The sequence below is a fragment of the Chiloscyllium plagiosum genome, unplaced genomic scaffold (assembly GCF_037043375.1).
Source record: "Chiloscyllium plagiosum isolate Xiang-an unplaced genomic scaffold, Cpla_swu_hap1 HiC_scaffold_42, whole genome shotgun sequence".
Lineage (NCBI taxonomy): Eukaryota > Metazoa > Chordata > Chondrichthyes > Orectolobiformes > Hemiscylliidae > Chiloscyllium > Chiloscyllium plagiosum.
The window spans coordinates 23,452,207-23,466,756 of NW_028270180.1; the positions used below are offsets into that span (position 1 = coordinate 23,452,207).

Below are 14,550 nucleotides of genomic sequence, written 5' to 3' on the forward strand. Positions count from 1 at the left end.
AAACCCCCCTTTCCCAGATAATCTCTCTAACATTGTCCTGTACAGGGCGAAGGTGGAAACTATCAAAAAGTTGCAGTAAAAAGGTGTGTATGTGTGTGTCCAGTCTGGCTGCTCCAGAGAGGGAGTGGGGGTGGATGGGAGTGCGGGAGTGGAGGCAGACGGGGGGGGGGGGGGGGGGGTGGTGGTGGTGTTGGACAGGGTTGTGGAGCAGCAGGGTTGGACAGGTTTGGTGGGTGAGCGGGAGGGGTTGGGATGGCGGCAGATGGGGGTCCGGTTTCGGATGGGGTTGGGTTGGGTGGGGGGGGATGGACAGGATTGGGGGGCAGACTGGGTTGCAGGGTGGGAGTTGACGGGGTTGTGGGGTGACCAGGGGTTGGGGTTGGATGGCAGATGATGGGGTGGGGGGGGGGCGGATGGGGGTGTGGTGTTGGACGGGTCAGGGGCTCATACGCGGTGTGTTGCTGCCTAGTCTCCTGAATGGGGAGCGAACCTAACAGAAAACTCCAAGCCCCAGAGGAAAGGCATGGAATCAATTAACCGAATAATCAGTTATCCAAATGAAACAGTGCCCCCCCATCTTGTTCGGATAATCAAGGTTCCTCTATAAACACAATTATATTTTAGAGCATGACAGTGGGATGAAAGGCTTAGATGTCGATGGGTCCCAATTAATGCTTGCATGAGCAGGCTGCCTTATATATGCCCTTGTGACAACAGAGTAGTTATAGACATGGTGTAACGATCATGATAATAAATTTCACTCCATCCATCCACTAAAGACTTAGGGAAAATGTAATATTTCAGGCACATCGACAAGAAACATTTGAGGGTTACTGAATAGAAGTTCTGAGATTCTCTGGATGATCCTTTTGGGTGCAAATGTGGCCTGGAATCTGGATTCAACTGTGAGTCAACAGGTTAAGTATTCAGAAAGAGCATGCAGGTCTCTCACACAAACAAGCAATAAGAGATTTAGCATTGTACATGGAGGGGAAAGTGAGGACTGCAGATGCTGGAGATCAGAGCTGAAAATGTGTTGCTGGAAAAGCGCAGCAGGTCAGGCAGCATCCAAGGAGCAGGAGAATCGACGTTTCGGGCATCAGCCTGAAGAAGGGCTCATGCCCGAAACGTCGATTCTCCTGCTCCTTGGATGCTGCCTGACCTGCTGCGCTTTTCCAGCAACACATTTTCAGCATTTGTACATGGAGCAATGAAAGATTGACGTGGTCATAAATGTAAGGTTCTGGGGATTATTTCAGGGGAAGCAGTCTAAGAGATTCACTTAGGCATTCCAAACACAAAATCACTATGACCTAGAAGGACAAGGGCAGCAGATATATAGAAAAACCACTCCCTGAAAATTATTCTCTAAGCCACTCACAATACTGACTTAGAAATATATCAACTTTCTTTCAGTGTTTCTTGGCCAAAGGTCTGGAACCCCTCCCTAACAGCCGGGTGTATGTTCCCGCATCAAATAGATTCCTGGAGTACTGCCACCATCTCAAGGGCAATTAGGAATTGTAGTAAATGCTGTCCTAACCAGCGAAGATCTACATTCTGAAATGAATAAGTTTTTAAAAAGTAAAAGAGTCAACATCCTCGTATCCTACCCTGACACTCACCATGATGTTGTCAATGAGTTTTGCCATATGTCGGATGATGTCACTATGTTGCGATGGTTGCATCTGCAACAGCTTCTTAATGACGACCACAGATTCAGCAACCACCAACTCTGCAATACAATGTAAGTTGTGATTAAAACAGCACAACTCTAGTCAATAGCCCCATCTTCCTTCAGTACCATAGGACAAATAATGTAAGCATGTGAGTGAGTGGGAGAGGAGATGGTGGTAGTGAGGACAGAACAGGATGATACAGCCCTTCATTGAACAGATATGTCCTGAGCAACAGAAAATAGAGGAAATGCAAATTGGCATGACAGGACTGAGAGATTGCACACTTAGGAAACATGTGATGACATTGCAGGATGGCGGAATATGTGTTAATGAATAATACTGAAATAACAGATATGTTGTTGAAGTTTTCTGTCTTGCACTTATCAAGCCATATGCAAGTATGCCAAATTCTAAATGATCATAATCTATGCTACAGGAAAAAAAAGATGCTAATCGGTTGGCAATTTGAATTTGATTAGACTCTGGCATTGCCATGGAGAAAGCAACCAAGAACTACAGGTTTCCCAAGCTCCCCTGTAATTCAAACAAGGAACGCGGCTTGAACATATTCCTTTTGTTTTCAGGGAACACACCTCTGCTTATGAGAGTATGTCGTATTACAAGCTCCTCTAATAATCTTAACATAGTTATTCATGCAACTATTAGCATATCAGGATTGTTGAATAAATGCTGTCCAATTACAAATAATTTGTGTTGGGTTTTGCAAGTGCAGGCTGGTTGAGTAGCATCAGTGACATTGCAAACAACATGATGCTTGATTTGATCAGTGAATCATTGGGATGGCATTGGGACTTAATGGGTAGAGAAATACAGACTGAAATGGGATTGCAAGTAGAATAAATCTGTCAAAGGATCTGTATCGTGATTGCTACTATATTCTACTCTTGTGTTTTGTCATTGATGCACAAGGCATGCATTTTAAACCAAGTGTCGCACACTAAATATTTTTCTACCAGCTTTCAGTATTTGCTGTTGGCTGTTTGTTGCTTGGGCCTCACCATCTCTATTGGACAACAGTTGAACCAATCCATTCAGGCAAGTGTCACGGACCTCATCAATGTTGGTAGCACATCGGCCAATAGCCTGTATAGTAGCAGCTACAAAGTCCTTGTCTTGACTCTTGATATATGTCTAAAGGAAAAAAGAAAGTGATGAATGGCTGTACAGTAATAATAGTTACATAATAATAATGAGAGGACATTGTGTGGTACAATGGATAGCACCCCTGCCTCTGAACCAAAATCTCTGAATTCAAATCCCAATCCAGGACTTGATGCACAAAGAAGGTACATTCAGAACACAGCCAAACAGGTTGAGCCTCAACTTTTAAATCCTTCTAACATTCCGATGGCAAGCAGTAAGAATAGGAGAAATTCCTGGTCAGCCATGTGAGCAACCTGCAGAAGGTAACAGCAAATCACTGCAGTACCTTTGCAAGCATAACTAAAAACTAACACAATAATTAACAATGACCTGTAGGGGAATTGCACCTGCAGAAGGAGGAGGTGGGTTATGGTGATGCTACAAGATTTCTCACTCTGCACAGGTGTTGGGTACACCTTCAGCTGTCTGGATTTTATGTTCTAGAATTCTTTCCCTGAACTTCTACACTTCTTTCTCATCCTTTAAAACACCTTTAAGATCTACATTACTTAAAGAGCTTTTGTTTGTGTGTGTGTGTGTCAGGGAGAGAGAGAGAGAAAGATAGAGAGAGAGAGAGTGCATGTGTGGGAGGGAGTCTGTGAATGTGTGTGTGCTAGAGACATGTGCGTGTGAAAGAGTGCAAGAGTGTGTGTGTGTGCGCGCGCACGCTTAATAGATCGTGTGCACAAGTGTTACACAGTATATGTCTGTGTGAGTGTGTTTGTGAATATGTGCAAGTATATGTGTGAGAGTGTATAGTGTAGTGGGGCCACCTGTAATGTAACATGAACCCAAGATCCCAGTTGAGACTGTACTTGGTACCGAACATGGCTATCAGCATCTGGTCAGTGTGTTCCCAAGTCTGCTTTGGAGGACATTCACCTGAAGCTCCGAGGCTGAATGTCCTTGACTGCTGAAGTGTTCCCTCACTAAGAGGGAATATCCCTCTTGGCGATTGTTGCATGGTGTCCATTCATCCATTGTCATATACCATGCCTTGGGGCATCCTTACCTGTAGCATTTGAGATAGACAATGTTGGCCGAGTTACATGATTACCTACCACGCACGTGGTGGGTGGTGTCCCCGCATGTAATGGTAGTATCCGTGTTGACACTCAGATATGTCTTGCAGTGTTTGCCATGACAGGGTTGTGTGGTGTTGTGGCCAATTTTGTCCTGAAGACTGAGTAGTTTTCTGCGAACAATGGTCTGTTTAAGATTTGGCGGTTGTTTAAAGGCGTGACATGGAGGCATAGGGAAGATCTTGGTAAGGTGCTCATTCTCATCAATAATGTGGATGTAGGCTGTGAAGAATGAGGTGTCGTTTCTCCACACCTGGAAAGTGGAGCAAAGAGGGGTAGCCTTTCAGGTGTATCCTCTGTCCATCTCCTGTGGAGGTCATTACGATGACTGGCGATCAATGAATTGGGCATTGTAGCTCATTCTTATGAGGGTGTCCTTCAGCACCTTCAGGTTTTTGTTGCGTTCCTCCTCATCTGAACAGATCCTGTGTATGCGTAGGCCTTGTCCATTGGGGATGGCTGTTTCAATATGTTTAGGATGGAAACTAGAGAAGTGCAAAGTTGTGAGGTTATCCATAGGCTTGCTGTAGAGTGAGGTATTGAGGTGCCCATCTTTGATGGAGATGTATGTGTCCAAAAATGAGACTGATTCTAAATAGTATGCCATGGTAAGTCTGATGGTGGGATGAACTTGTTGATATCACTATGAAATTGTTTCAGTGACTCCCCGCTATGGTTCCAAAGGAAGAAATGTTGCCAATATATCTGGAGTATTGTGTTAGTCGGAGGCCCGGTGCAGCAAACAAGTCTTGTTTGAATTTGTGCATGAAAATGTTGGCCTACTGGGGTGAAAATTTGGTTTCCATGGCTGTTCCGGGTGTCTGGATAATGAACTGGTTGTAGAAGGTGAAGACACGGTGGTCGAGGATGAAGCAAATGAGTTGTTGGATGGTGTCTAGAGATTGGCAGTTGTTGGTATTGAGTGCAAAGGCTGTTGCCGCGATGCTGTCTTCGTGGGGGATGCTGGTATAAAGTGCCGAAATGTTCATTAGTTCAACTGGTCCATGGGTGCTGAGTTTCTGTAAGAAATCTGTGGTGTCACAACAGAAGCTGAGGGGATCCCTGAAGAATGAGCTTCAATATGCCCTCTGTTATGGACCAGACCAGACACGTCAAAATATTTCAAGAAGATAGCCCGGACCCTAACTTTTCTGGTTGTTTTAATCAGGTGTAAAGTGAATATTCCAGGAGTAATACAGCTGACCCAACTGTACAGTTTTAAACAAAACTAAGTTTATTTACAGACCACTGAATGAAACACATACAAAGGAGAACTGAATTTAGAATAACAACCTAACTGAAAACCCAATCGACTCTATTGCAATTTAATAATGCTGTTCCAAATACTTGCAATATCCCCATAAACATTCCCTTGGCTAAAAAAGGTAAAACCAAACACAGATTCGTACAGGAGAGATGTCAGAGAGGGAGAGGATCAGCATGGAACCACTTTGGGTCCAGCAGCTTCTCTGGGTTCACAGCTAAACTTGACCAGAAGCTGCAAACAAAACCCCACCAGACTGCTAAAACCAAACCAAACCAAACCCTGATCTGGGAAAAATGGCCACTCCCCTTTCATTGTACAAGTATTTTAAATAAAAGCAATTAAGTGCTTTTTCAAGTAGATATTTCCAGGCTTTTCAGAACCTCTGCCATTACGATCCCTCTGAAAAAAAAATAAGGACAGAACAACTTTGTTAAAGGAGCAGCATTGCCACACCCTGGCATAGCCAGAAAGGTTCTCACACAGAGTCCCACTGCCCGAGATGATGGGATGTCCAGGTGTGTTGGCTTTGTGTACCTTCAGAAGGAAGTAGAAGTCCCCTACGTGAGAATTACACGAGATGAGAATACGCAGGGTACTCTGAAAGACTGAATCAAAAGTCTTGATCAATCTGTTTAGTTCACGGGTGTGTCCTTTGCACATCAAGAACAAGAAGCTAAAGAAACTTGGCATAACCACCAGCAGTAGCGAAGCCTCCCCTGGCACCACAGTTGAAAATGGCACCACCACAGGGAAATCGATTGTCAACTTATTGGACCATACCCTTCAACTGGATGAGATCAAAGTTCTCAGCCAATGGCTCAACTCTGCCTCACCACCAAAATGGACTCCACTGGTCTTGCGGCAGGCACAGAGGAATTCATCATGCGAATGAGACTCTGGGAATTCTTCCAAGATGTCAGCAGCGAGTCCAATTAGACAACTGACAAAACGGAACAATTGACAGAGAGATCTGCAATGGAGCAACCAAAGGAAACCCTCCAGAGGGCCATTGTCCTGGGCTTATATAGATGCTCAAACTGTCAGGAAATATGTGAAAGCCAAATTTCTCAGCCACACTCACAAGGTGGAGCAAAATATCACTGAGCACAATGCAACGCCATTCAAGCTCTCAAGACCAATCACAACACTGTCAACAAACCAGCAGACAAAGGAGGAGCCATAGTCATACAGAATAGAACAAACGCCTGCAAAGAAGTGTACCGACAACTGAACAACCTAGAACAGGCAACTACTTGCCGATCTGACCAAAGAACATACCTGTGACCTAAACAGATCAAGCAACACTTTTGATCCAGACCTTCAGAGTACCCTACACATTTTCATCCTGCACACTTCTTGCATAGGGGACTTCTACTGCCTTCCAAATATATACAAAGCCAACACACCTGGACATCCTATTGCATCAGGCAACGGGACCCTGTGTGAGAACCTCTTTGGCTCGATGTCGAGGGCATCTTGAAACTCGTTGTACAGAGGACTTCCAGCTTCTGTCACGACACTACAGATTTCTTACAGAATCTAAGCACCCATGGACCAGTCGAACCAGGAACATTTCTCGTTACAATGGATGTTTCGGCACTATACATCAGCATCCCCATAACGATGCCATCACTGCAACAACCTCAGTACTCAATACCAACAACTGCGAATGTCCAGACATCATCCAACAACTCATCTGCTTCATCCTCGACCACAACGTCTTCACTTTTGACAATCACTTCATTATCCAGACACACAGAACAACCATAGTGACCAAACTTGGACCCCAATTTGCCAACATTTTCATTCACAAGTTCAAACAAGAATTCTTTGCTGCACAGGACCTCCGACCAACACGATACACCAGATACATTGACGACATTTTCTTCTTCTGGATCCATGGCAAGGAGTCACTGAAACAATTACATAGTGACCTCAACAAGTTTCATCTCAGCATCAGATTTACCATGGGATGTCGGAACTGGCGATCGATGAGTTGAGCATCGTATCCCGTTCTCATTCTCAATCTCAAATCAGTCTCATTTTTGGATACACGCATCTCCATCAAGGACGGACACCTCAGTATCTTACCCTTCTGCAAGACCATGGATAACCTCACAATGCTGCACTACTATAGCTTCCACTGAAACATATTAAAACAGTCATCCCCTACAGACAAGCCTTATGCAAACACAGGATCAGTTCAGTTGAGGAAGATTGCGATGGAGATCTGAAGGGGGCCCTCATAAGAACGGGATACGATGCTCAACTCATTGATCACCAGTTCCAACTTGCCACAGCGAGAAACCATAATGATCTCTTCAGGAGACAGACAGGCTATGACCGATAGGGTACCCTTCGCCACAGACAATTGTTCGCAACAAACGGCCCAGTCTTCAGGACAACATCAACCACAACACCACACAACCACGGCACGACATGTCAGAGTGTCAACATAGATACTACCATTACACATGGGGACACCACCCACGATGTGCACAGCAGGTGCTCATGTGACTCAGCCAATGTTGTCTATCTCAAAAGCTGCAGGCAAGGAAGCCCCGAGGCATGGTATATGGGCAAGATCAAGCAGACGCTATAATAACGATGAATGCGCCCGGTGCAACAATCGTCAGTCAGGGCTGTACCCTCCCAGTGAGGAAGCACTTCAGTGGTCAAGGACATCTGACCTCAGATCTTCGGGTGAACGTCCTCCAAGGTGGACTTCAGGACATGCAACACCACAGAGTCACCGAGCTAATGTTGATAACCAAGTTTGGTCCCCATGAGGATGGCCTCAACCGGAATCTTGGGTTCACATCACACTACAGGTGACCCACAACACTATACACACTCTTACACAAACCCTGTCTCATACACATGCTCTCACATCCACACACACACACGCACACCCTCTCACAGGCATATACTCCGTCATGCTTGCAAACACACTCTATAAAGCGCGCGCGCGCACACACACACACACAGACAGACGTCTATGGAGTGAATGTGCATTTGCAGATTTGTATTTGAAGATGGCTCAGTTAGCACTGCTGCCTCACAGCACCAGGGACCCAGGTTTGATTCTGGCCTCGGGCGACTGTTTGTGGAGTTTGCACATTCTCTCCATGTCTGCGTGAGTTTCCTCAGTGTACTCCAGTTTCCTCCCAAAGTCCAAAGACTTTGGCCATGCTAAATTGCTTGTAGTATTAGGTGCATTAGTCAGATGGAAAGAGGACTGGGTGGGCCACTCCTTGGAGGGTCGGCGTGGACTTGTTGGGCCGAATGGCCCGTTTCCACACTGTAGGGAACCTAATCTTATCTTGTTCTAAAAGCACACAACCTTTTGGCAGTCAATGTGACATTTTATAAATTCCTACTTTGGAAATAAAACCAGTCTGACTCCAGGTTGGAATACAGACAGATTCTAATCTCACACCTTTAATGCATTGTCTAAACTGAAACTTTGATGGATATGGAAGGCACATCTGTTGCTCCCGATGCGGTCTCCTCTACACTGGAGAGACTGGACACCTTCTTGCAGAGCGCTTCAGAGAACATCTCCAGGACACCTGCATTAATCAACTCCACCACCCCATGGCCAAACTTTCAGCTCCTCCACCCACTCTGCCGAGGACATGCAGGTCCTGAGGCTCCTCCATCGCCACTCCCTCACCACCCGATGCCTGGGGGAAGAACGCCTCATCTTCCACCTTGGGACCCATGGCATCAATGTGGACTTCACCAGTTTCCTCATTTCCTCTCCCCCCACCTTACTACAGTTCCAACCTTCCAGCTCAGCACCGTCCGCATGAACTGTTCCACCTGTCAATCTTCCTTCCCACCTATCTGCTCCACCCTCCTCTTCGTCACCTTTACCAACCCCTCCATCCACTTATTGCACTCTCAGCTACCTCCCCTTCCAGCCCCACCCCAGTTATCTCTCCACCCCCGAGGCTCCCAGACCCATTCCTGATTAAGGGCTTTTGCCCGAAATGTCAATTTTCCTGCTTCTCGGATGCTGCCTGATATGCTGTGCTTTTCCAGCGCCACTCTAATCTTTTCCAAATGGTAATTCAATGCTGGCAGACTGTCAGCTTGTGGGGAGGTGCAGCTTGATCTGCTATAAATTGGCATAGACCCAAGAGCAGGTTGAATGAAAAAGGAGTGGCACCTGAGAGACTCACCACTCTTTCCTTTCAAAACTCTCCCATCCATTCCTGTGTCCCAGCCCCAGATATCATCACCCTCCCCGACACAACACCGACCTTCCTCCTATTCTAATTTTCCCAAAAAAGGGGTGTAATACCATGTACAGCATGGAAACAGACCCTTCGATCCAACCCGTCCATGCCGACCAAATATCCCAATCCAATCTAGTCCCACCTGCCAGCACCCAGCCCATATCCCCCAGTACCGATTCCAGCAGGTAAACTGGAGGCCACATAGTGACTCAATGGTCAGCAATGCTGCATCACAATGCCAAGGACCTGGGTTTGATTCCAGCCACTGACAACTCTCTGTGTGGAATTTGAACATTCTCCCCGTGTCAGCTGGGGCTTCCTCCAGGTGCTCCAGTTTCCCCCCACAATCCAAACATATGCAGGTTAGGCGGTTTGGCGATGCTAAATTACCCATAGAGTCCAGGGATGTGTTGGCTAGGTGGATTAGCATTGGGAAATTCTGTGTTACAGGGATAGGGTATAGGAATGTGTCTGGGTGGAATGCTCTTTGGAGAGTCAGTGTGGACTTGATGGGCTGAATAGACTGCTTCCACACTTAAGGGGTTCTATGATTATATCAGCTATCTGATTACCAGAAGACCCAGAGGGTTTTCTCAAATTAACAGGTCACAGGTTACTCTCCTGGGAACACTCTTGCTCAGTACTTAGTCCTGAATTAGTACAAATAAGATTCTGACCACAGAGAAAGTATAAAATTAAGGATACAACTCCAAATGGTTTGCAGAAGCTGAGGGACATGGGTGAACACGCATATTTAGTCATTGAAAGGGGCAGAACTGATTGAGAGAGGCATTAATAAAATATATAATATCACAGCTTTCTGAAGAGAGCTATAATGTACAAGTGCAAGGACTTATGTTGAACATGTGTAAAATAATAATCCAGTTGAGATTGAGAAGTATGTTCAGTTCTGGATACCACACTTTAAGAGGGATGTGAAGGCATTAGAGTTTTTGCAGAAAAGATTAATAAGAATAGTTCCAAGGTTTGGAGTTTTTAAAAAATTCCTTCATGGGATGTGGGCACATCCCTGGCCAGCCATATTGCCCTTCCCTAATTGCCCAAAGGGCAGTTAAGAGTCAAACACATTACTCTGGATATAGAGTCACATGTCGGCCAGACCAGGTGAGAATGGTAGATTTCCTTCCCTAAAGAACATTAGTAAATCAGTTGTGTTTTGTCATCAATAAACTAATTTTTTATTCCAGACATCCTTTACTGAGTTCAAATGTCACCACTTGCTGCTGGGGTATTTGAAGACATGTCCTCAGAAACATTGACCTGGGGTTCTGGATTAACAGTCCAGTGACATGACCAATTTACCACCATTTCCCCTAAGTTTCTGTTCTGTGAATAATTTAGCAAGAAAAGAGGTTGTTTTCCTCGGAGCACAAAAGGTGAAGAGATTTGATGGAAGTATTCTAAATCATGATGGGTCTGATTAATTGATTGATTGATTGTTTTATTGTCATGTACACTGAAGTAAGTGAAAAGCTTTGTTTATGAGCAGTATCAAGCAGATCATAGGAAGCGAAGATGTACAGATCAAAAAGACTTAGACAGAGGCACACAGGTTACAATGCAGAGAGCATGTGCGAGGCAAGATCAGTATTAGCAAGATCAGCATTATTTGAGGCTAGGGAGTCCATTCATCAGTCTAATTACAGCTGGGAAGAAGCTTTCCTAAACCTGTTGTTGCATGTGTTCAGGCTTCTGTATCGTTTGCCTGATGGAAGAGGTTGCAGGAGATCATTACAGGGTCCAATGGGTCTTTGATGATGACAGCGTGTCCCGGCAGCAAGCCATGTAAATGGAGTCCATGGATGGAAGGTTGGCTACCATGGTGGTCTGGGCTGTGCACACTACCTTCTGTGGTTTCTTACAGTGCTGGGCAAAGCAGTTGCCATACCAGGCTGTTTTGTACCCAGACAGTATGTTCTCAATGGTGCAACTGTAGAAGTTGGTGAGGGTCCTTACAGATATGCCAAATTTCCTGAGCCAACTGAGGAAGGCGAGGCATTGTTGTGCCTTCTTGACTGTCACACCTACATGGGAAGTCCAGGAAATGTTATTGCTTATCTGAGGAACTTGACGCTCTCCACCCTCTCAACCTCAGTTCCATTGATGTAGATGGGGGTGTGCTCTCCTCCTTTCTTTCTGAAGTCAGTGATCAGTTCTTTAGTTTTGTCAACTTTGAGAGAGAAGTTATTCTCATTGCACCATGTCACCAGACATCTATCTCCCTTCTGTATTTTGATACATCATTGTTAGATATCCATCCCACTACAATGGTGTCTTCAGCCAATTTATAGATGGCGTCCATTTGGAATTTGACAACACAGTTGTGGGTGTACAGGGTATAGGGGGCTGAGGACACATCCTTGGGGGGCTCCAGTGATGAGCGCATTTGTGGAGGAGGTGTAGTTACCTATCTTCACTGATTGCAGTGTGTGGGTCAGAAAGCTGAGGATCCAGTTCCAGAGGTCAGAGCCAAGACCAAGATCACGGAATTCTGAGATCAGTCTGGAGATCAGGGGATAATGGTGTTCACAACGGAGCTGTAGTCAATCTGGACTGTAAATGTAGAGAAACTATGCCGACTGGTGTAAGTATCAATAGTAAGAGGGCACAGATTTAAGATAACTGGCAAAAGAAATAATGACAACATGAGGAAAACGTTTTCACACAAGAGACTGGTTAACATTTGCACAGTTTGAGAGTATGGGGAGGCAGTTCAAGCAAGGCCTTTAAGAGAAAACTGGATTATTATCTGGAAGAGAGTAAATGCAGGGTTATGGAGAGAAGGCTGCTAAATGACACCGAGCTAATTTGGAGAGCTGGCACAGACACAAGATTAAATGGTCTACTCCCAAGCTGTAACCATTCTATGATTTAGCACAAATTAACAAAGTTAAAGCTGCAGTAACTAACTCCTCGAGTCATCACATTGTTCATTGTGCAGCCCACTTATTTAATTCAGTCACATTTCCGTTGTCTCCACCTGACCTCAGCTTGACCCCTTGTTTTCTAAAAACTACTTGGCGAAAACAGGATGATTATACCTGAAGTCCTTCAGGGCCATCTGATCAAACAAGTGATTTACTAATATCTTTACCATCAGAAACCTTTGCGTTGGTTGTAATTTTGAGAACAGGCATTCAAACCTGCAACTTTGTGTCAGGGTTATTATGGGATGGCTGGGGTGTGAAGCTAAATAGAGGATAATCTTCCCAGAACTACATTTCTGACATTTATCAAGACTTTCAAGAAGCCTCTTTCCTCTTTATGCAGCAATAAAAGAATAAGGGTTCTTCAAATAGAAGCAGCCATTTAATCAAAGTACGCTGCATTGCTCCCCACTCTGTTTACTCTCACCAAGTTGCTTCCTCTCCACCCAATCCTCCACACCCAGTGTTTCTATTCCATTTCCCTCTCTCACACGGTTTTTAATCTTTCTTTTTTCTGTGTGTCCAAGTTTGTCTTTTTTTCCCTCTCTCCCTACCTCCCCTCTTGCTTTTTCTCTCCCCATCCTTTTCCATTTCTATTTCTCTTTCATCATTCTAACCATTAGTTTCTGTCTCACTTTCTCTTCTCCATGTCTGTTGCAGGTTCTTGTTTACTCTCTCTCTAGCTTGTTTCGCTCTTTCTCTTTCATTCCCCCAGTTTCTGTTTCTCACCTTCTTCCCCTCTATAGCGTGTGTTTTATTACCGCTCTCTTGCCTCCCACAATTTCTAGCTCTTTCATCCCCCACCCCAAGTTTCAGTTTCTCTCTTTCTTCCCAATTGATGTTTTGTCTTTCTTTCTGTTTCTCATCTGACTTCTGTTTCTCTCTCTTTCCCATTCAGTTGCCCTCTCAGGACTCAGAACTTCCAAACAATATTCATTGGCCCTAAATGTTATTTGCTTCACAATTAACAACAAAGTGGTGCATTTGGAACAATTCCAAGGTTGGAGATTGAGTGTTGGATAGACCAACAAGGCTCAGACAACATGATCTGGTTCTAAGCCATACCTCTGGAATGCTATAGATTTCATGAACAATATATACAGTAACACTTCCTCTCATTTGCTGACAATAGCTCAAGAAAACTAATTGCACAGTTCCAAAAACCAGGAAGCATGAGGACTCTAATTCATCGAGGCAGCAAATTCCACAATTTCACCACTGACTGGGTAAAAACATTTTTCTTAAAATCCTTTTGGATTTATTAGTGACCGTCTTATATTTATATTCTAAAACAGGTTAGTTTTAACCTGCACTATATACAGAAACATTTTTTTTCTCTCGGTTAAACTGTGTTAATTCCTAATTCTTGTACAGTTTGGTCCAAACTGTCTCCTCTGCTGAACTCAATAGGTCAGATATTTTTGCAGAAGTATTTAGTTCTTCCAATCAGAGATGGTTGAATACTGGGTAGATGTAGTGTTCACTTAGTTTCTTACATTATAACAATTGCTACATTCATCAGTTCTTCATTGGTTGTAAAATACTTTGGAGCATCCTGAGATTTGTAATGTAATTCAATGACCCAAAAGAATGTTTAAACATCAGAACCTTCTGCATAGGAATGCAAAGTTCTCCCCTTAATATATACATACATGATTACTCAAACACAGGTACCTATACACACTCAAAATTGTGCACATTCATACACATCCTACATGCACACACACACACATGCACACCCACAAGTGTATATGCAGCTACATATCTGTGTATGTGCATGCACCTACTCAAGCATACACTCACATACACACACTTACACAGCTAACACAAAGGACCATATAGGAATGGTTCACTTATAGTAACTTTCTAGCTTTAAGGTGGTAATCATTATAACTTACAAAGGGTGTCAGCTCATCAATGTTGTTCTACTGTTCTCACATGAACCATGCAGTTCAAACCCACTCTCTCTCATTCAGTACCCACTCCCTTAACATCCATCTCATCCATTCTTACTCTTCTAGCTGCTCTACATGCTTACAACAGTACAACTGTCAAATTCACTTTCAGTAGAATTCATGGGCTCTTTCTACAACCGTTTGTAGGAGCAAATCTCACAATCCAGTCTCCAGTTGGAAAATATATTTAGATTACTTGCAGTGTGGAAAC

At 44.3% G+C, this 14,550-nt stretch overlaps 1 protein-coding gene across 9 annotated transcripts in view; it reads right to left on the bottom strand.

Annotated features, from left to right (window-relative positions):
• Positions 1–14,550, bottom strand: part of ap3b2 (adaptor related protein complex 3 subunit beta 2) — a 248,611-nt gene that overhangs the window by 82,528 nt on the left and 151,533 nt on the right. For all 9 annotated transcript variants that reach the window (XM_043680547.2, XM_043680543.2, XM_087982119.1 and 6 more), the window contains 2 exons: positions 2,699–2,831; positions 1,626–1,735 (listed from right to left, as the gene is read on the bottom strand). In XM_043680547.2, the coding sequence (XP_043536482.2) occupies positions 1,626–1,735; positions 2,699–2,831 (243 nt within the window). The remainder of the gene's footprint in view (positions 1–1,625; positions 1,736–2,698; positions 2,832–14,550) is intronic.